General features: G+C 46.0%; 1 protein-coding gene across 2 annotated transcripts; it reads left to right on the top strand.

Annotated features, from left to right (window-relative positions):
* The first annotated feature begins 203 nt into the window (after positions 1-203).
* On the top strand, positions 204-14,287 carry LOC145537537 (zinc finger imprinted 2-like). Of its 2 annotated transcripts, none has more exons than XM_081568238.1 (5): positions 204-390; positions 2,984-3,202; positions 7,510-7,636; positions 7,831-7,923; positions 9,339-14,287. In XM_081568238.1, exons 3-5 carry the CDS (start codon positions 7,516-7,518, stop codon positions 10,406-10,408), a joined length of 1,284 nt encoding a protein of 427 aa, XP_081424364.1. In that variant the 5' UTR covers positions 204-390; positions 2,984-3,202; positions 7,510-7,515; the 3' UTR covers positions 10,409-14,287. The 2 variants fall into 2 exon arrangements, with proteins under 2 accessions (XP_081424364.1, XP_081424365.1); XM_081568239.1 differs by having other exon boundaries at positions 300-390; positions 2,762-3,202.
* The last annotated feature ends 9,075 nt before the right edge of the window (positions 14,288-23,362 follow it).

Here is a 23,362-nt window from a genome sequence, read left to right on the forward strand (position 1 = left end):
TAATTACTCATACATATTCAACTAATTACACCGGTCACCTGAGTGTTCCGCGGTTTTATAGCATGAGAATTCGGTCGGTGGCACACACAAAGTGAGAAGGCTTTTCACTGCATACTGTTTATTTTGAAACCGTTTTAAACCACGTGCTAACTACTGCCAACACTCGTAAAGCATCTAAAGGAAGTAGTCCTCCGGCCCCTCCCAGCCCTCTCTTAGGCCCCGTGGTCCTCGCGGGCCCGCCCAGCGGAGCCGGCCAGAAGCGGCCTGCGTTTTCTGCACCGGCCGTCCCACAGGGCGCATGCGCAGACCGCTGGTAGCGCCTGCCTGGCGGGTTTGCGCTGCAAGTCCGAGGTGCAGAGGTTCGGTCAGGCGAGGGTGTCCGTCTGCGAGGTGAGCGCGGCGGCCAGGGCCCGGACGCGAGGGAGGGGCCCTGGGGGTGAGGGCCCGGCTCGCGGGCAGGGAGGCGCGGGCGTCCCCTCAGGGACGCCGGGGCAGACGCTCCTCTTCGCGGGGAAGTCGACGGGAAGGGAGGCGCGAAGTAGCGGCCCTGAGGGGAAGGGGTGCGGGAGGCCGCGCGGGCGAAGTCAGCTCTGAGGGGGACGCGGCGGCCTCCCTGTTGTTCACGCCCCGGCTTCCTGCCAATGCTTCCCCGGCCGGAAGGCCTTCCGCCCGCCCTCCTCCTCCCGCGTCGAGCACCTCTTCCTCCCCGCCCCAGGACCCCCACAGACCCTCCCTTTTTAGGGCCTCTCCGCTCTCACCCCCAAGAACGCGCGTTCCTTGGTCCCTGAGGACCCTCCCCGTCCTCCTCTCGGATCCCTGCCCTCCCCTTCGAGGACCCCACGGGCCTTCCCCTTCAGACGCACCTGTTGGCCTCCTCAAGGACTCCCGCCCTAGAAAACCCTCCTTCCCCCTCGAGGACCCCCTCCCTTCCCTTCCCTTCCCGTCCCCCCCTCCGTTTGGAGGATCCCCCCAGTTCACCCCCTCAAAGACCCCCTGCCTTCCCCTCAGAACACCCTCCTTCCTCCATGAGGACCTCCACCCTCCCCTTCGAGGATGCCCCTCAGCCCTCTTCTTCTAGGACCCCACTCTCGCTGTCCCCCACCAGAACCACCCTTCTTCGCCTTTGAAGACCCCCGTTCCTCTCCAGACCCCCTGCCCCCTCCCCCCAGCCTCCCCCACATTCAAACGCCCCTTTTTCCTTAGGACCCCTCCTCTCCCCTCAAGACAGTGCCCTCAGTCTTGGCCCTGCCATTATCCCTCCCCTCTGTCCTGCTCCTGCCTCTCTCCGAGCTCCACTCCCTTTATGGCAGAGGAGCTCCTTCCTTCAGCTCCCCCTGTACCTCCTGTCCCACCTGCCTCCGTGTTTTCCCCCTGGCAGTGGCCCACCTCTCCTCTCCCAGCCCTTTCCTTCCCGCAGCCTTCCTGCCGTCCCCCACTTCTGCCTTGGCCCTGGTCCCTCCTTCCTGCCCCTCTTGCCTCAGACCTCCTCCCTCCATCACACCTCTCCTCTCTATATCCTTTCGCTCAGTCCTGGCCCCCTTCCTCTCCTTAGTTCTGCCTCTCCTTTCTGCTCCTCCTTTGCCTCAGTCCCACCCCTCCTCTCTGGGTGCCTACTCCCTGGACCCCTCTCCTAGCCCAGACTGGTTCTTCCTCTTTACCTTGCCCCCCTCCTCCTCCTCTGGTCCAGCTCTGCATTCTGCCTGGCCTTGCTTTACTCCTTTCCCCATCCCTCAGCACTTCTCTTTTGGTGGCTCCCTTCAGTCCCTGCTTCCTCCTCACACAGCATCTGCTCACCTGCAATCTCTTGGCCTCCACTCCCTTCTCCCAGCACTCATCCCCATTTCTCTGAACTTTCTTCCCTACTCTGAAATCAAGGAACCCACCACCACTCATGTTTTTTAGGGATTCTTTGGCTGTTTTTTCTTTTCAAGTATTTAACATTAGCTGCTTTTATGCCTTCTTTTCCCTCTCTGGGGGAGGAGAAGGGATTGTGACTCTCTGCTCTAGCTTGGGACCTGGCTAGCCTAGAGAAGCAGGCTGCCAGGATTTCACAGTCATTTCTGCTGCTCCTTTCTCAGAATCTTACGCTGCAGCCTGTAGAGATGGAAATTCAGTGGGGGTATCGTACATCCAAAAAAAGGAAGTAATAGCAAATTTTAAATTGATGGTAGGCAGAAAGGTATTAAGAAAAAATTACAGTCTTCTCATATGTTATCCCAGTCTAACTTCTAGCGAAAGAGTTAAAATGTTTAAATAAAGAAATAAGAAAATAAATTTGCATATTTAAGTGATCTCTGCCTTTTTGTTACAGACTTGTTTGATTTCTTTATATGTTTTGCATAGGGGTGCAGTCCTTTGTAGGATGAATGTATTGTAACGATCTTTCCTCGTTTTGTATTAACTCATGTTTAAAAGGATCTTCTTAGGTGGTTCATGAATTCGTTCAGTTCGTTATGGTTTGGGGTTCAAGTCTCTTCCCTTCAGTGCCATTTCTGAGATTTTGGTAGCCCGTGTCTGTGGATGTTCTAGACCTGACATGGTGACTGAGGCAACAACCAGTCTGTAAATGTGCAAATCTGTGTGAATATTCACTTAGGCATTTGTGTGAAATGAGCTAACTTCCTTTGACTCACATAACCTCTACTGTCCAGTTAAACTGTGCAAGCCATTTGTGAGTCTCTCTGTGTAATTTCTGCAGATCCTAAGGTTTCTGACTCTCTTCTTCATCTGATAAAACTCAGCCCACCATCTTCCCCAACAGTGTGCTTTGAAGCAGCCTGCCTTTTAGAGTATCCCCCTCCTTTGAAGGGTCAAGCTGTAAAAATGCTCCACGTGAAAGAGGTTTTGGATATCTCGAGGAATCCCCAGCTCCTTCATCCACGTGATCAAGAAAAAACTCCAGAAACCACCCCCATAAGAAACCCAGAGGCTCCAAGAGTTTCTCATCAAAACTTTAGCTATCTTCAGTCCCTGTCGGTTACAGGACCTCACCAAGCTGTGAGCCAAATCCAGGAGCTCTGCTGGCGATGGCTGCAGCCAAAGAGCCGCACCACGGAGCAGATGATGGAGCAGCTGGTGCTGGAGTAGTTTCTGAACACGTTGCCAGGGGAGGTTCAGACATCAGCGAGGTCAAAGCAGCCCAAGAGCAGCAAGGAAGCAGGTGACCTGGTGGCAGACTTGATCCAAGCATGTGAGGAGGAAGGTGAGAGAAGGGACTTTTTGAATATTTGCTGTATGCCTGGCATGTAAGAGGGAGGTAAGTGAAAACTTGTTCAGTGAATGAATGAATGAATTTTATACTCGCCAGTCTAATCTGCCTAATCCTATGTGACATGAAAGAAACTTGAGATTTGGCTTTTGCTTTTCATCCTATTTTCGGAGAGTATGCCTTCGCTCTGCTTTGTTCCCCACCCCTCCACGTTTCATTTTGAGCCTAAACCTTAGTGTCAACACAAAACAATACACAGTCAAAAAAAAAAAAAAAAAAAAAAGAGGGCATGCAGTGTGAGAGATAGGAGGCCTGAAATTTAAATTGTCAAAATTTGACTGGTCTCTTAGAAACTCACAGTTACTCGATTGTAACTAAGGCCATCTCACTGATGATAAAAGAAAGCTATTCACTCCTGATAGGCCTTTGAATGAAATTGATACTAAATCAAAGCTTTGTGTGTGTGTGTGTGTGTGTGTGTGTGTGTGTGTATATATATTTATACATTTATATATACGTATATATAGAGAGACAAGGAGAGAAAGGCAAGGGAACAAGATGGGGATGTGGACCAGTGGGATGGGTTGATTACTTTGAAAAATATAAAGAAGTAAATTTGAAATAAACATGAGGGTCATGCATGGCTGAATGGTGATATATCAAGGATTATGATCAGTCCAGTTTTGTGCACCTGCATTCATTAAAAGGATTTTGAAGATGCTAATAGTAAACATGTTGGACAGTTAAAATGTACTACATTCTAAATATGTTATAATAGTGCTTTACCTCTCTTAGTAGTTCTTGAGATAGGTATTACCCTCCTTCCAGAGATGAGAAGAGAGAGGCACGGGGAGGCTGAATAACTTACCCGTGAACGTGTTAGTCATTCAGTCTTGTCTGACGTTTTGACCCCATGGACTGTAGCCTGCCAGGCTCCTTGCCAGTGGAATTCTCCATGCAAAAAGACCGGAGTGGGTTGTCATTTCTTTCTCCAAGGGATTACGTCTGAGCCACCAGGGAAGCCCAACTTGCCTGTGGTCCACAATTATTAATAGTAATTGGCAGTCAGGATTCAGACTTCCATGGCTGGCTCCAGAGTCTTGTCATCTTATTAATCGTGGCTGTTAACACCACCTCCAGTGGACATAGGGCATGTGGTCCCACAGAATTTTTAAACTTGGTCAAAGACACAGCCTTTGATGGAGCTGAAAGTCAAGAGAAGGGAAAGGGCTTGCTACGGTATGAGAAAGAAATTATAGAATAGGGAAAGGTACTCTTGGAAAGAGACCACAAACAAGGAAGGACTTCAGGTTTCCTGAGGGAAGGTGGTGGTTGTCTTCTAGATCCCTGAGTGAAAAAGATGTAGTAATAAGACTTTTCGTCTTTCTTTCTTTCTTTCTTTTTTTTTTAACTACTGTGTGTTAGTCGCCCAGTGACCATGGCGTCTGGGGCCATCACGTCATGGCAAATAGATGGGGAAAGAGTGGAAACAGTGGCTGACTTCATTTTGGGGGGCTCCCCAATCACTGCAGGTGGTGATTGCAGCCATGAAATTAAAAGACACTTACTCCTTGGAAGGAAGGTTGTGACCAACCTAGACAGCGTATTGAAAAGCAGAGATGTTCCTTTGTCAGCAGAGGTCCATCTAGTCAAGGCTATGGTTTTTCCAGTAGTCATGTGTGGATGTGAGAGTTGACTGTAAAGAAAGCCAAGTGCCGAAGAATGGGTGTTTTTGAACTGTGGTGTTGGAGAAGACTCTTGAGAGTCCCTTGGACGGCAGGGAGATCCATCCAGTCCATCCTAAAGGAGATCAGTCCTGGGTGTTCACTGGGAGGACTGGTGTTGAGGCTGAAACCCCAGTCCTTTGGCCACCTGATGCAAAGAGCTGACACACTGGAAAAGACCCTGTTTCTGGGAAAGATTGAGGGCAGGAGGAGAAGGGGACGACAGAGGATGAGATGGTTGGATGGCATCACCTTCTCCATGGACATGAGTTTGGGTAAACTCCGGGAGCTGGTGATGGACAGGGAGGCCTGGCGTGCTGCAGTTCATGGGGTCGTAAAGAGTCGGACACGACTGAGTGAGTGATCTGAACTGAACTGAACGGAACTGAGTCGCTCAGTTGTGTCTGACTCGTTGCAACCGCAGGGACTGTAGCCCGCCAGTCTCCTATGTCCATGGAATTCTCTAGGCGAGAATACTAGAGTGGGTTGCCATTCCTTCTTCCATGGGATCTTGTTGACTCAGGGATTGAACCCGGGTCTCCTGCATTGCAGGCAGATTCTTTACCCTCTGAGCCACCAGGGGAGCCCCAATATCATCATACATTTATCTCTTCTACCATAAATGAGTGTTTGGGTCTTTCCTAGATTTTGGAGGTTGTAAGACAGTACACATGAGCAGATATACCTAGGAATAGGTATATTTCTGGACCCCAAAGTGGTTTACCAATTTACATTTCCCTGGTGGCTCAGATGACGAAGCATCTGCCTGCAACGCGGGAGACCGGGGTTCAATCCTTGGATCGAGAAGATCCCCTGGAGAAGGAAATGGTGACCCACTCCAGTACTCTTGTCTGGCAAATTCCATGGATGGAGGAGCCTGGTAGGCTGCAGTCGATCGGATCGCAAAGAGTCACACACAACTGAGCAACTTCACTTTTAGCATCTTTTAAGAGGTCTCAAAAGTCCACATTCTAAGGTTTCCTAGGTGGCTCAGTCAGTAAAGAATCTGCCTGCAACGCAGGAGATGGAGGTTCAATCCTTGGTCAGAAAGATCCCCTGGAAAAGAAATGGGAACCCGCTGTCTAGTATTCTTGCCTTGGAAATCCCGTGGAGAAAAGAGCTTGGCTACAGTGGATGGGTCTCAAAATGTTGAGTCAGGCACGACTGAGCAACTACACCACCACCACCAAGAGTTCCCCTTCTCGACACTATTTGGTATTGTCAAACGTCTTAATTTTTGTCAGTTGAATCGGTATAAAGTCATACTTTGTCATTTTGAAATGCATTTTCTTATTATAATAAGATTGGCCATCTCTGCATATTTATGAGCTGTTTGTGTTTTGTGGATGAGTCACTGAGGCTTAACCTATCCACACTCACAGAGCTTGTAAGAGAGAACCAGAACGTAAACCCAGCTGTCTCTTTTTCCTGGGATTGGGGTATACTGCTCAGCTTTTATTTGCATTTTTTTCTCTCTTTATTAAGGAACTTAAAAGGATCTTTCTCCTCCAACACAGATCTCTAGAAGTTCGCAGCAGGAGCTGTCTTAGAAATATTCCCACTTCTCTCAGACTTCAGGACAAAAGAAAGATATACTTATTTTTTTCTCTTTCTTTTTTATGTTTTAAATTATGAAACTATGATAACACATTTACAGGAGGCTTGGAGAGTTCAGAACAAAGTTACATATAGTTCCACTGTGTGGTGGTTGGTGGTTTAGTCGCTAAGTCATGTCGACTTCTTGTGACTGCATGGACTGTAGCCTGCCAGGCTCCTCTGTCCATGGGATTCTCCAGGCAAGAATACTGGAGTGGGTTGCCATTTCCTTCTCCAGGGGTCTTCCCGACCCAGGAATCAAACCCGAGTCCCCTGCATTGCAGGGAGATTCTTTACCAACTGAGCTATGAGGGAGCTATGGGGGAAGTTCTACTATAAATTACCATTATTTTTAAGTAGATAAATTACAATTTTTAGTTGGACTTTCAATATCAAACTCAAAAAATTAATGGAATGAATAAAAGTAGAAGTCTGTAGTAGATCTGAAAAGCAGTATGAACCAATTCAGCATACTTCAGATTTACATAGTTTTCACACAACAAGAGAATCCAAATTCTGTTCAAGCTCCCACAGACTATAAACTAGGAGACCCTGGAACGTATCCAGGGACATAAAGTGCAAAAATTTCATGGCCTGAAGGCATTGAAATCATATACAGTCTGTTCTCTTATGACTGTGGAATTATGTTAGAAGTTAATACCAAAAGATATTGGAAAATAACCCACATATTTTCAAGTGCAGTGTGACGTTTCCCAAGAGAGATCTTTGACTTAGCCATTGAAAGCCTCTCTAAAGTTAGAAGACTGAAAGAAACAAGAGGGTGATTGCAGAGAAGAAAATGTTTTAATGAGAAAGACTTAAAGGAAAGAAACCCTTGTAGGTCCCTGAAACCTTTGCGTTAGAGTCTTTCTGCTTGTCTGAATGTGTGCTTCATGGTCAGTCCCCTCTTATCAGGCACCTTTCCCCCTCTTTGGGATAATTCCAGATTTCAATCATTTAGGAGTATATCTGGTATTTCAGGAATTGATGACTTTCGAGGATGTGGCTGTGGACTTCAGTCCAGAGGAATTACCCTACCTCAGTGCTTCTCAGAGGAAGCTCTACCGGGAGGTGATGCTGGAAAATTACAGGAACCTGGTCTCCCTCGGTAAGCTGTGATGACCAAAATTGTTTCCAGACATTGGCATATGTCCCTAGTGGCAGAATCTTTGGAAACAGGCTTGATTTTTCTTGTGTGTAAATTTGCACTTGCCTGTTATCTCAGAGCCTTTAGAAAGCAGGCTGGGAGTTCCTGAGGGTACAGGACAGAACCCCCAAGTTATCAGTCTCCTTCTTCAACAGGGTACCAGTTCCCTAAACCTGACATTATCTCACAGCTGGAAGAGGAGGAGTCACATGCTAGGGAGGAAGACGGGAGTGCAGTGACATGTCAAGGTGAGCAGTGAGACCGGAATCTTGGGGGAGACAACCCTGCTCAGTGAGCAGGGGCTGGGAGCTGGTCCTCAGAGCCCACTCAGCTTAGGGAGAAGGCCGGTAAGTGCTTTCACCTTAGGGGCTCGTGTGGCCTCGCCACATCATGCTCACTCAGTACTTCTTTTCTCTCCTCTCTGAAGCTCATCTCTTCCTCTCCTGCTCAGCTCCAGGGAGGCCAGTTTCCCTATCCTCTAATGTTCAAGCCCCTGCATTCATTTGTGCCTTTCCCCTGACAGCTAGAAATCAGAGGTCTTTCCTCTGTCACTGAGACAAGCGAAAACCTTGGTGTGATACCACTGCTCTTTCCAGCCCTCAGGGAGTTGACTTTATAAAGCACACATCAGGTTCTTACCACTCCCAAAAGGAAATCCAGACTTCTAGCAAAACGTTTAAATCCGTCCCAGTCTGGCCCAAAAGTCACATCCAGCTTCATCTCTCATAGATACTCCTAGTAGAACCCTGCACTGCCGCTCCCCAGGACTGTGTACTTTCACAGTCAGTGTCTGCTCAGAATAAGCTTGCCGCCCATTTCAGTGCTTGCTGAGCCCTAATGCCTTCCCCTGCCTGATCTTTTTCTGTTCCCAAACGAAATTCCCCAAACTCTCCTTTTGTACATTTATAGCCTGATTAGAGTCTCTATACAGACTTATGAACATGCAGGTGGATAACGCTTTGCTCAGAATCAGCGTTTAATAAATGTTGAATTGAATGGGTAAAACGAGAGATTGGGAGCCAAGAAAAGAGCTGGAATTCTCTTGCTTTATTCTGAGTGAGAAGGTGTTGACCGGGGTACTCCAGTGTTTCCCCAATAGTCCTACAGCATTATGATAATAGGGGTTCTTTACAAAAAAACACAAAAACTGTTGCCTAACAAGATCAGTTCGAGAAATGCTACCTCTTACATTTCCCCTCTTTGAGATCTGAGATGCTGGTTAAGGGATCTGAAGAGTCCTACAAGAGTGAAAGCTGACTTGCATCGTACGGTATCTCCCGGATTGACCTGACAATAGAATCCCTTTATGGCCACAGTTATACTAGTTCCTCCAAACAGCAGTGATGTACCAAGCATGGTCTGGAAGTTGCAGCCAAACCCCCGTCCCCCCCTCTTTCTCTGGTTTCCTTCTCGTTCTCTTGTCGGTGCCTCTGGCATCTTTGTCAATGTTCAGTCCTGCTAGATGGTCTTTTCTGCCTCACCCTCACCTATCCTTGCTTACTGTCTTCTGCATCCTTCTCCCACTCTCTCCTTAGGTTCCCAGACAACTCTCAAACCTCTGTACTAACGCGTCTGTAATGTTTGGTCTCTTTCTTCTGTTTCTACTATAATGATGTTTTTCTCTGAGTGAAAAATAATAGAGGACCTTTTACATTTCTTTTAGGTTGGGAGGACCAATCTGAAACCAAAGATCTAACTCCAGAGCAAAGCCTGCCTGTAGAGAAATCATCCTCGGGGGCAGGAATAGAGGATTTGGAGGCAGGTGACTCCTCGTGTGCCCACACGAGAGAGTCTTGTGCTGATGATCCGCTGGAGTTGCGCCAGGTCAAGCTGGCAGAAGTTTTGAGTCCCACAAAAACGAGGGACCCCAAGACCCTTGCTCAAGAAGGAAGCCACGAGGGTGATCAACTAGAGAAAAGCTCAGAACTTAAGAAACCATCGGAGAGTCTGCTAGGAAAGGGTCCCCAGGAGCACACTACTCTTGGAGTCTGCACCAGGTCCCGGCTGGCCCACAACTCGTTTTTCCTCCGAGAGAACAAACGCCACAGATGTGACTTTTGTGAGAGAGACTTCAGTACCCGACGAGGCCGGGAGAAGCAGCAGCAAATCCACACGGGGAAGAAGCCCTTTGTATGTAAACGGTGTGGGGAGGCCTTCTACCTCATGCCGCACCTCAGCAGGCATCAGAAGACTCACTGGGACGGGAAGTCCTTGACCCAGCGTGCAGATGTCTACGGCCGCGTGAGCGTTCAGAGGCAGGACTGCCATGAGCGTCTCCAGCGCGGCGAAGCTTTCATCCAGGCCGTGCATCGTCTCCAGCATCTCAAAGCCCACGAAGCCGCAAGAGCCCTGCCACGTGAGTTACCCCGAGACAAGATGTATTTGATTCGATATAAGCGGCAGCACGACTACGTTGGAAAAAGAGCCCGTCAGTGTTGCGACTGTGGCAGAAGGTTCCGTCAAAGTTCACACCTCATCCAGCACTACAGGATTCACGCTCAGGAGAGGCCTTACCAGTGCCAGCTGTGTGGGAAGTGTTTCAGCCGACCCTCCTGCCTCGCTCAACATTACCAACTCCATTCTCAAGAGAAGCCCCTGGAGTGCCATTACTGTTGGAACACGTCCAGTCGGAACATTCTCAACCTCTTAGGCTTTCTCCTGGAGAGAGACCCTTGGAGTGCTCTGAATGTAAGAAGGTCTTGCACCCGCCCTCCCACCTTGTTAACAACTTGAAAACGTGTCATGGTGTAGTCAGAAAACAGCAAGCGGTTGCAAGGGGATAGAACAGTCTTTTTGCAGACGGACAGTCAGCACGTGTGTCAGTCACGGAAGCAGAAAACCTTACAGAGTATTTCTGTCACCTGGGAAAGAAGCCGATAGATTTTGTCCTTCTCTGGTGGTGTCCATAGAATAGAGGTCCTCGATTTTGACATCCCGACAAAAAATGTGTGACTGGCAGGTGTGCTCCAGACAGGAACTCTGTTGCCTGAATTTTTACAGAAGTGTTGACATACAATATCTTTACCACATGGGATGCATCAGCAAAGGGCATCGTAAAAAGGTGTGTGAGGTGTACCTCTGGTGATAATCCACAAAGCTGAAGTAATTGGTAGTGTACTTACATAGTAGTTCATAATTCTGAAAACATTGCCATGTGTATTACTTGATCTCTTCAGGAATGCTGCACTGCACCTGTGTTGAGGATATTTATTTCATATGTACAGATAGAGCAAACTTGAAACTCCAGGTTGTCATTTGATTTGACCTGGGTTGTAAGTGATGGGGCAAAAACTGAACCCCGGCTTGGTTTGGTTCGATTGTTTGGTTTTGGAGAGTCCCCGAGATACTTATTTTAAATCTTAATGCTCAACCCAGGTTTGTTTTATTCCTGCGACATTCTCTCTGAAGAAAAGTAACATCTGTACTGAGCGAAGCCACCTTTCTTTTTAGTAATTTCAGTGTTATTTCATGTTAAATCAGATGGGGACACTTGTGGAATTAGGGGGTCAAGGAGATTGTTAAAGTGAAGTTCAGATAGCCGTTTCTCTTACAATTTAGGATTAGATGAATTTTGGGGACACTGATCAGGGAAGTATATTTTTGCTAAACACTTTCTTATAATTGGTCTTGTAGATCGTAAATCTGCTGCTGATCAAGTAGCATTTTTTTGTAGTTTTATATGTGAGTGTTCTGTATTTTTGAAAAAAGAAGGGGTATTTGAAAACTGTTTCTGTTGTTGGGCTCTGGCATCATCAGCACAGCCAGCTTCCCCTCAAGTCCTACTTCTGTGCTGGGCATACTTCACTCAAAAGTATGAGCCATGAATTGCACTAAAAATCTCTTTCATGCCATACTGTTCTAATGTAAAGAACTGACTTGAATGATGGTCAGATGCAAACACACCTGGGAACCAGGTGACCTAGTGTCTCAGAATCTGACTCCTTGCCTGGCAGGGTGGGTTGTGTCTGTCATTATTCACTGCCGTGCTTTTTCTCATCCTGCCGTTTGTGATCTGTGATGTGTGGCCCCAAAGTCATGAAATTAAAAACAAACATGAGTCATTAGGGCCTGCACCAGCCAAATGAGCACTTGATCCACACGAGCGCTCACGACACAGCCCCTCTTCCTTGTTTCCCAAGTTCCTGGTGGAACAGCCCTCACTGACTGGCCCTGTTTCCTCCCGTGGACCACCCTCCCACCCACTGTATATTTGTTTCTGATCCTGCCACCACTGCCTCAAAGGAAGATAACCTCAGTGTGGCTTGTTGATGTTGTTAATTAACCTTCATTTGTTTCTCTTAGTAATTAATAAATATCTCTCAGGAGAAACTTGCAGGAGAGCTTCCAATTTCTCCTCCAACTTTTACCTACTGAATTCTAGAATCTAGCAAGTGGATTTTACCTACAGCCGTTTTTACTCTGTCGTACTGGTGATTTTTTCATTTTTCTCATCCCTTCTACGTTTAGTAATTAGAATTCTGTGAGGAAAAGTTGCTCCCCTAGATTTTTATTCAGTAATTTATTTTTATAGCATGGATTTGTGGCATGGGCTGTAATTCAACGTGACCATTACTTAATTTTAGAATTGTTCCAGCTCTGGCCACTGGGAGTCCTTTCGAGTTGGCTCCTGTGCCTTTTCGACAAGACCCCATCCTTTTTCTGAACGGTTGTAACTGTAACCTCCGTGCAACTCCAGGAAAACCCTGTCATTTCTTCATGATAACTTCTACCTCACCACTGCCTTGTGAAATCTGCTGCTTTCCCCAGGATCATAGCTTTACTCACACCCTTATCAGTCTGCCATCCCATTTCTTCCTTCACCATTTTTGCTAAATCTCCATACTACCTCAATTATTATTTGCTTAACACACTTTCTTTCAATTGTGTCATCTCTGTTCTTTAAACTTCAGTATATCTACCTAAAAAGGAAAATTTTAAATCAACTCAAACAAAGTGTCTTACCCAGACCGTAATCAGATTTTCCTAGTCATTGCCGAGATGTCCTTTTATAGCTGGCTTGTTTGAACCTGGATCCAAATGTGCTCTATTGATTGCATTTGGTTGTCTGACTTCAAGTTTCTCTTAATCTAAAGCAATCTCTTCTCACTTTTTCTTAATGCCTTGTGTGACCCCAAGAATAATGTAGAAATGTATTTCCCCCCTCTCTCCACCCAATCCCTAGTATAGCTAACAGCTTTTATATTCCTTATGTTAAGGTTTAACTGTTTAAATTTAGAAGCACTCGTTTTTTTTATTTATTTTTAATTCTGATAAACACATGACGTAAAATTAACCATCTCAGACATTTTTAAGTGGTCAGTAGTGTTAAGTAGAGCCACATTATTGTGCAGTGGATACTCGGGACTTCTCATCTTGAAAAAGTCAAATTCTGTATCCATGAAACAAGAACTCCCCATTTCCCCCTCCCTCCAGCCATGGCAACCATCATTCTAGCTCTCTCTCTCTCTCTCTTTTTTTTTTTTTTTTTTTTAAGCTTTGTGTGATTAAGCAAGTAGTCCTGGAAGAAACTAGGTCAGTTGTCCTGTGGAATGTCCCCGCTTGTAAATGTGTCTGTTTGCTTCCTGTGGCATCCTTAACTTGTCCCTCTCTCCCTGTATTTTCTGTAAATGGAAGTCAGTGCTAAACTCTGGAGAATTTAGTTTGATTCGTCTTCAGCTGCTTTGGCAGGAATACCTCCTAGGTGGTTTTGTGTACTTTATATCACATCCCGGTCAAGTTTTTTGCCCCTGCCAAAGGTCTAGGCTCTTGAAGTCATTCTCCAAGCCACTGCACCATTCACAGGCAGGAGGGTTTCAGAGTTTTCACCATCCGTGGAGTCTTCATGATCCAGCTGCATGTTCCTTCTTCACCACCTCTTCTAGACTTTTCTTTATGTGCCTCCCCCCGTTACTCCATCCTGGTCTTTAGATATTTGGATTAAGAGGTGATGGAGACTCCTCGAGGGGGTCTGCTGTGGGCCATTTGTCGAGGGCCCTGGGCCAAGGCTTCTTAAGAGACCTTAACTCTAGAAAGCCAGGGGCATCAGACTTGACTCTGTTCCGATGCTGCTTTCGTACCACAGATGGCAGCGGTGACAACATGGATAGTTAACTCGGCCGGTCATCCCTGGACTAGTTGGAATTTATGAAATATGCACAAGCCACTGCCTCCATACTTTTCAAGATGAACTCTAGTGGCCTGTGGTGGCAGGTACCTCAGCCTGTTATCTTTCACCTTGCTGCTTTTCTTGCTCCTATTCTAGTGGGCCCCCAAGGATAATGCTATTCTTCGTGGCTTTTCCCAACCAATTCCGGATACATCAGACAGTTTGAGCACTGCTCTTATACTCAGGCTTTTTTTTTTTTTTTTAATGTAGAAACACTCATGTTTTAAGCTTTCTTTGATTATGCAAGTAATACCTATCCGTTGAAGACGATTAGAAAATACTATCATCTTTGAGGTTTTGGGTGTTTGTTTTGTTTTGTTTTTTAATATTTGTACTTCCCTGTCTTAGATAATGCTTGCTGCTAAAAGAGGTATGTGCTGTTCAGACATTTTTTTCCTGCGTATAGGTCTATATCGATTTTTAAATAAAATACATACTATTTTAAAGGTGGCGATTTTTCTTCTAATGTATCATGAACATCTTCCCACATTGCTAAATGTATCCCCCAGTTTCACCTTTCAGGACTGCCTGACACTTGGTGGCATAGATGTGGCCTAGTTTATTTCACTAGACTTTAAGGTTTGGAAACTGGGGTTACTGTTCTTTATCTCTTTTTTCATTCCATTGCGAACCTTTTATTTTTTTTTATTTAGTTATAATTAACATACTGTATTATATGAGGATGGGGGGATAGACCAGAAAGGTGGGGGGATAGACCGGAAAAGTGAGGGGATTAAGAAGTACAAACTTCCAGCTATAAAATGAGTCACAGGAATGTAATGTACAAATAGGGAATATAGCCAGTACTATTGTGACAGCTTTGTGGTGGCAGATGGTAACTGGGCTCATTGTGGTGATTGTTGCTGAATGTATAAGAATGCTCACTCCCTGTGTTGTACACCTGAAACTTATCTCGTACATGTGCACCGCTTCCCCGTTACCTCCTGAGTCTTGGAATTTCCATCAGCAACTTGCTCTGATGTCTTTGCATGTGGTTGTGTGCCCCAGGGAGAACTCCCTAGCAATAGACTTTCTGGGCCAAAAGGTATATGCATCTTGAAGGCTTTGGAAGCACCCTTGGCCTTCTCTCCTCAAGGTCAAAAAGACGTGTACACTTGTTTTTTTTTTCTCTTGGGAGCAACTGAACTACTCAACTCTCCGTGAAGAACTACTACACTACTACTACACTACTACACTATTCTCTGTGAAGAATTTGCACTCTTAACCCCGCTTAGGGAATTAAGAGGCCTAATGTCAGGCCTGGAAAGAGCCACAGATGAAGTAGTTTGTTCACACCCTCATTTTACCAGTTGTGTTAGGTTTACTTTCCTCATTAAACAGTAGTAAGCATATTAAAAAAAAAATTTCAGAAGCACAGCAGGCTAATAAACTCCCCCCCCCCCGCCCCGGGTGGTCTCATCAGAGCACACACCCAGGACCATGCTTGTGTTCACTGGCTGAGGAGCCCCTTGCCAGGTCAGGGAGAGCGTGGGCTTTGGAGCCAGGCGGACCTGAAGCCAGAGCCGGCCCTCTCCTCAGAAGCCACTTAACCTCACTTTCTCAGGAAATGCAGTAACAGTGCCTCCCCTTGGAACTCTTGAAAGGCCTGGAGCTCGTCTGTACAACAGTGCCTGGTACATAGTTAGGCACTCGGGGTGTTCTTAAAGTTCTCTTAGTGACAGTTGCTAAACCACAGAATTACAGACCACAGTCATATGTCCGATACAACCACACCTTAGCACATTGGAGTATTCACTGTACTTGAAATAGTTTTTCTGAGTAAACAGTTTTCGTATAATTACAGATTTGGGGTTCTCTTTTTCTCATTAATTTGTAATGACAGTGATATAAAGGTTGGATGAACAGATCATAAAGCATTGCATTTATAGTTGCTTTCTGAAGGTAGATTTCCAAAAAAGTGGTATTACCAGATGAGACAGGAAAAGCATTTCTGTGGTTCTCAAAAGATGGTGCAGAATTTGTTTCCTGAGGGGCAGCACTCACAGCCGCCAGCTACAGGCAGGGCAGGAGGGGGGTGGGCAGGGATGTGTATAGCTAATCAGTCACGCTGGCCCTGAACCTGAAGAATGGCCCGAAACCTTTCTCAGCATAGCACTCCTTATCAGACAGACTGAGCAGTTCATATTTGCAAAGAAATGGCTTTCCCACGCCTGGTATAAAGAAGCCTTTGAACAACATTACCAGCATTGGATATTTATTACTTAAACCAAGAAAACGTTTGCTTGTTTGATAAGCCAAAAAAGTGATTCTTGCTAACTCATGGATTCCCTCCTGCCCGTGTATGCTTTTAAACTTCTCTGTGTATAATCTAGGCCTTTTGCCCGTTTTACTATTGTGTCTGTGCTTTTTTTTCTCTTTTACTGATTTGCACAAACTGGTTTTCCTTTTTTTTAAAAGGATTTTTAAAAGGATTCCTATTGTTCACTTGAGAGCAGTAACTTGACTCATTAAAAACAATTTCAGTTTTATGAAAAGGTAGATCTCTCTCTGCCTTGCTGTCCCCCGCCCCCGACTCCAATACACCATAAACAGCGTTAACATTTTGGTCATTTTGCTTTGGTTTCTCATCTTTTTTCTTTTTTTTTGGCTGCACATACTGCATGCAGGATCTTATTTTCCCAAACAGGGATTGAACCTGAGTCCCCTGTGCTGGGAAGCACAGGGTCTTAACCACTGGACCGCCACGGAAGTCCTCTTGTTTTCTTATAATTGAAAACTAATCGCCAGACTAAGGAGGTGCTTGCCTCTAGGGAGTAGTGGGGAGGAAGTCTGTCTTCCATGGTACCTCTGTTCGGTCTCACCTACTCACACATGTGGCCGTGTTACCTCTTTTAAGATGGTTATAGTTTTCATTTAGCTGTGATCATCCCATGTGTGCATGGCATGTTTTTTCCATGTAACCGTACACCTCACACACTGCTCTGTCCCCGGGCAGTCGTTTTCACCTTGCTCATAGCTGCAGAGTATGCCCAGAGATTTATCTGTGTGGCCCTCCCTCTGTTTGAATGTGTCATTTAGTTCTGGTTTTTCACAATTGTAGAGGATGCTGTGAGGAACATTTTGGTCCTTAAAATATTTTTCTAAACTTAGGAGTCTTTTAAGATTTTGCCAAAGGGGAGTTCCTATATCAGAAGAGGAATCATTGTATTGGAAGGGCTATACTTGTCTAAGTTTCCTGATACAGATCTAAGTTTTCATTCGAAAACATATCGATTTGCACTGCCGCCATTAACTCATAATGGTGCTTTCCACACATTCTTGCTAGCATTATGTACTAAGAGTACTTTTCACCTTTGCTAGTTTAACAAGAGAAAGGACATCTAATTTTAATTTTATTTATTTCGTTTTTAAGGACACTGAATAGTTTCCTCTGAGCTTCTTAGGCAATTATATTTCTCCTCTTTGCATTCATTGTCTGTGTGGCTTTAATATCTTCCAATCAATTTGAGCAGTCTCTTTACATAATAAGGATATTATCTGTCTTCATTTTGGCCATAAACATTTTCCCCCAGTTTGTTTGGATAATTTTTTCAGAAGGGTTCAATTTTTACATAGCTCAATTCTTCTGCTCTCTTTTCTAAACCTACAAAACCTAACCACCGCTAAACATTAATGTTTTATTCTGCAGTTTTTAGTACTTATAAAATATACTTTAACTGTTACTGAATTTACTTCAAATGTATTATGTGAAAATAAAAATGGTCTCCCATTAACTGCCTCAGCATCAATTTTAATAAGTGACACATCAAGTCGTAATATGTTATTTTATAATACAGTTGCATATCTGTATCATCCAAATTGTTTTGTCACCCTTTACGCATCCTAGATCTGCATTTTTAACTTGTATATAGCCGTATTACTTTACAATATTGTAATAGTTTTTGCCATACATTGACATGAATCAGCCATGAGTTTACGTGTGTTCCCCTTCCTGGACCCCCCACCCACCTCCCTCCCCATCCCATCCCTCTGGGTCATCCCATTGCCCCGGCCCTGAGCCTTTGTCTCATGCATTGAACATGGAATGGTGTTCTGTTTCACATACGATAATATACATGCTTCAATGCTATTCTCCCAGAACGTCCCACCCTCACCTTCTCCCTCAGAGTCCATAAAGTTGTTCTTTGCATCTGTGTCTCTTATTCTGTCTCGCATATAGGGTTATCGTTACCATCTTTCAAATTCCATATATATGCATTAGTATACTGTATTGTTGTTTTTCTTTCTGGCTTACTTCACTCTGTATAATGGGCTCCAGTTTCATCCATAACTTGTATATAGCCTTAGATGAGTGTTCTGTCATCGTACCTTTAAAAGTGTATTTATATGTATGTGTACTTATATGAGAAAGATATGATGGTTACTCCTCTGGATAAAAAATTTGTTTACCAACTAAAAACAGCTTTTTGATGATTATTGAAGCAAACTCACAAATCAGGCAGAATTGACATTGTTACATTTATTAGCATCCAGGAATATGATGTTCTTTTATGTATTCAAGCATTCTTATCAACTGGTAAAGCTTTGTGTTTTCAACAAAGCTTTTGTTTTTCGCATCAGTTTTCCTTGGTTATTCCCACATACTGTTGCAGTTGTAGGCTTCGTTGTGTAGCCTTTTTCTCATTGGTTATAATTCCCCCAAACGCCAGCATCCCAGGAATGGGGTTACTATTCCTAGTGTTGCCCCGCTGCATGCAGTCAAGCTAGCCAAACCCTGTGCTTCCAGAGGCAGGTGGGGGCCACAGATTCTTCGAAGGAAAACGCAGAAAAAGCTTAGCATTAAGTATGTGAGCACACGTATAGACACAACTTATAAATACCACCCCCATACCCCGCCCCCAGCCTCAGTGTTGAATCTCCTCTCACTCTGGTTCCAGGGTGGGGACCAGGCCATCTGATTATCAGGTCTCCTCCAGGGGGGACCCTGAAAGAGGGAAGAAGTACAGGACCCACTGGCATGATACCTGGCCCACTTCAGCCTTTCAGACAGAAGACTGGTTTGGATCAGTTGACCATAGGCTTTGTCGTTTGTTTAGTTGGGCTTTGGGGTTTCTTGTGGGGTGGGGCAGGATTGGCCATACCACATGACCTACGGGATCTTAGTTCTCCCTACCAATTGTAGAAGCCAGCCGGTGCTCCAGAGGGTGGCGCCTCACTGGGAAGCACTGTCTCCTGCTTTCTTTTGGTTTCATTCTATTATAGAATGCAAATCAAAAATTAGATTTCCAGTTTTAAGCCACATTAAAAAAAAAAAAAAACCGCCAACCCGGTTCACACCAAAATTCCAGGCCTTCCTACCTGGAACTTCGCCTAGGTCCTTTGCCTAGTAAAAAGGACCATCTGTCTCTTCAGTGGACCATCACTTAATATAAGGAGATCCAGATATTGCAGGAGGAGAAGGAGGTGACAGCGGATGAGGGGGTTGAATGTCATCATCGACTGAACAGACATGAGATTGAGCAAACTCTGGGAGATAGTGAAGGACAGGGAAGCCTGGCGTGCTGCAGTCCATGGGGTCGCAAAGAGTCGGATGCGACTTAACGACTGAACAACAGATTTAAGGGAGAACTCACAGAGTCACCTGAGGGCGCTGTGATGGCGAAGGGGCTCAAAGGGCCCGTGCTTGGTACCGAGCGCTGGTCCAAAGTAGACTCCAGGTGAACTCAGGTGGGCTTTTTGGATATCCTGCTGTGTATGCCAAGCAGCACCAATGAAAATAATAATAGTCTATAATAAGAAGAGAGAAGAGTTGTGTTTACTCATGATAGAAAAAAGTCTTGATTTCTATAAGCCAAACGTGGCCAACCTGAAAGTCATCTTCCCAGATTATTCTGAGAAGCTGCTCCACGTTTTCAGCACGGTTTTATATATTGTCAGAACAAAGGCTGTCAGAAGGCTGAGTGCTGAGGAATTGATAACTTTTGAACTGTGTTGCTGGAGAAGACTCATGAGAATCCCTTGGACTGCAAGAAGATCAAACTAGTCAATCCTAAAGGAAATCGACCCTCAGTATTCATTGGAAGGACTGAAGCTGAAACTCCAATACTTTGGCCACCTGATGTGAACAACCGACTCTCTGGAAAAGACCCTGATGCTGGGAAAGATGGAAAGCGGGAGGAGAAGGGGGCGACAGAGGATGAGATGGTTGGATGGCATCACCAACTCGATGGACGGGAGTTTAGGCAAACTCGGGAAGATGGTGGACAGGGAAGCCTAGTGTGCTGCGGTCCATGATGTCACAGTGAGTCAGATATAACTTAGCCACTGCAAAACAACAGAACAAAAACATTAAACGAGGCAGGGGGGTTATATTTCTTCAGTGTTAAAAGAGAGACCAGCACATACATATCGAGTCAGTGTGGACCTGGCACCTGGGAAGGGAGTCTTCCTATCAAAGAAGAACAAGCCCTAGTGACCCAGAAGTAGGGTCCTTAATCTTTATTTTTAACATGGATATTATTTCTGGTCAAGGTGCCCTTTTCCTGAATAATTGAAGCAGATGTACAATGCATATAAGGGAGGCCAAAAAGATGCTGTTTTAGTTAGTTCGAGTTTGCTCAGACTCATGTCCATTGAGTCGGTGATGCCATCCAACTATCTCATCCTCTGCTGCCCTCAATCTTTCCCAGCATCAGGGTCTTTTCCAGCGAGTCAGTTCTTCGCATCAGGTGACCAAAGTATTGGAGCGTCAGCTTCAGCATCAGTCCTTTCAATGAATATTCAGGATTGATTTCCTTTAGGAGGGTACTCTCAGGAGTCGTCTTCAGCACCAGGTATGAGACCTCGGCAAACTGTTTAACCTCTGTGCCTCATTTTTCTATCTGTGAAAGGGGGAATGATAAAATGGGCCCTGCCTCCTGGGGTGGTTGGGAGAATTAAGTGTGTCATATGCAAAAGCACTCACTCGGGTCGGTATCTGGCTCGCAGGAAGCAATATTTATTCATTTTTAAAGATTTTTTAAATGTGGACCATTTTTATTGCATTTTTTTTGTTTTACCATACTGGTTCTGTTTTATGGGGGGGTTTTGGTCACAAGGCATGTGGGATTTTTATCTCCCGGACCAGGCCTCGAGCCTGCACCCCCTACATTGGAAGGGGAATTCTTAGGAAACAATATTTAAATCCTCGTTGTCACTCTGCTGATGCAGTATCAGGGATTCAAGACTGAGGGGTCAAAGCGGCCAACTTGGTGCTTCTGTTGCATGGGAGCCAGATCCCTCTTTGCTGTGGGGGTGGTCCTGTGCACTGCAGGAGGTTGACCAACATCCCCTGTCTCTACCCAAAAATGTCCCCAGATGGCGCCACAGATCCCTTTTAGGGGAGCATGGTCATCCTTGTCTGAATAACCACTGTTCTAGCTGAGATCCCCGTGAGTGGAGGCATGTAAGCCAGAGCTGTGAGACGGCAGGATGGAAATACTGCGGGCAGTGCTCGTGGAGAGGCAGTTCCTAAAATCTCATCCTACCCCCATGCCACTCAGCAGCCGAGCTGATGTCTCTCGTTGGCCGATGGCTCAAACCCAGGGTGTCTGCTCCCCTCCACAGCTTCAGATTGTGATGCTTCTTAAGTTATGCGTTTGCTTTTGGCTGCACTGGGTCTTCGTTGCTGCACAAGGGCCTTCTCGAGCTGCAGCGAACGGGGGCTATCCTGGGGTTGCGATGTGTGGCGTTCTCATGGCGGCGGCTTCTCTGTTGCATAGCACGGGCTCCAGGGTCCACAGGCTTCAGTAGTTACAGCACACGGGCTCAGCAGTCGTGGCTGGCGCACAGGCTCAGCTGCCCTGCAGCATGTGGAATCTTCCCAGACCAGGGATCGAACCTGGGCCCCCGGCGTTGGCAGGCGGATTCTTCACCACTGGACCCCTAGGGAAGTCCCCAGTCGTGGTGTTTGCAGCAGGATTGTTATTTATATCCATGAAGAGGCCGTTCCACACAGTTCTGAGAAACACAGACTCACCCATTTGGAGAAAGCAGTAGAGACACAGGGTTTTACGTACCAGGCACGGTTCTCACAGTTACACCTGTACTAACTTTACTTAATCCTCATGATGATTCTCAGAGAAGGCAATGGCACCCCACTCCAGTACTCTTGCCTGGAAAATCCCATGGGCGGAGGAGCCTGGCGGGCTGCAGTCCACAGGGTCTCTAAGAGTCGGGCAGGACTGAGCGACTTCACTTTCACTTTTCACTTTCAGGCATTGGAGAAGGGAACGGCAACCCACTCCAGTGTTCTTGCCTGGAGAATCCCAGGGACGGGGGATCCTGGTAGGCTGCGGTCCGTGAGTTGGACACGACTGAGCGACTTAGCAGCAGCAGCAGGATGACAATTCTATGGTGGGTGAGGGGACATTGTTATTCCTACATGTTGCAGATAAAGAAGCCAAAGCACAGAGAGGTTAAGCAACTTGCCTAACGTCACACAGGTGGTACGTGGCTGGGCTAGGATTGAGCCTTGGAGGCGGGTATTTGACATGCACAGTGCCATTTCCCTTTCTTCTTCCCTCTGGTTGGTTAGGATCTTCCCAACCCAGGGAATGGACCCGAGTCTCTTTTGTCTTCCCGCGTTGGCAGGCAGGTTCTTCACCGCCACCTGAGAAGCCCTTGATAGTTGAGTTAACTGCCGAGTCAAGAAGTTTAAATAACAGCCTGGAATTTGGGTTCTCTTGAAAAGTATCAGAGAATCTGGCAGTGCTTGGTCCACCACCACCAGCTGGCAGGAGCTTGGAGCGGCCGCCTCATTGCAACAGATTCCGTTTCTCCAGAGCCCCCATCACTCCCTCTTCTATCAATCGGCTGGATTCACTAATTCACTAATACTTCACTGGATGTCTTTGCCCAGCCTCTGCAGATATTAGATTTTCAGACTTCCAGGGAAGACAAATCATGCGTGTGTGGTTTTGTCTGTCTGTTTCTTTTTGTTTGTTTTTTAGGAGCCTAGCCATACTAATCTTTAATTCAGTCCTGCCCATGTTACCGAGGATGGCTGATTTCAGTTTCCTTCCTGTGTGTGTGTGTGGGCATGCTCAGCGGCCTCCGACTTTTTGAGACCTCGAGGACCGTAGCCGCCAGGCTCCCCTGTCCAGGGGATTCTCCAGGTGAGAATACAGGAGTGGGTTGCCATTTCCTCCTCCAGGATTCTTCCCGACCCAGCGATCAAACCTGTATCTCCTGCACTGGCAGGCAGATGCTTTACCACTGGGCCACATGGGTAGCCCCAGGACAGGGGAGGGATCCAGAAACTCAGCCTCACAGGCTGATGTTCCCTCACAGGCTTCACATTTTCCTTGTGGCTTTTGCAAATAAAGAAGTTTTCACATATTGAGACCTAGGGAAGCCATTCCAGCTCATACATGGGTTAACCTGATACTACATCAGCAGAATGATAATGAGGATTTAAATACCATTTCTTAAGACTGCTCCTTCCAATGCAGGGGTGCAGGTTCAGTCCCTGGTCGGGGAGATAAAATCCCATATGCCTTGTTACCAAACAAAACAAAACA

The sequence above is a fragment of the Giraffa tippelskirchi genome, chromosome Y (assembly GCF_054371585.1).
Source record: "Giraffa tippelskirchi isolate mGirTip1 chromosome Y, T2T-mGirTip1v1.2.pri, whole genome shotgun sequence".
In the NCBI taxonomy this organism is placed as follows: domain Eukaryota; kingdom Metazoa; phylum Chordata; class Mammalia; order Artiodactyla; family Giraffidae; genus Giraffa; species Giraffa tippelskirchi.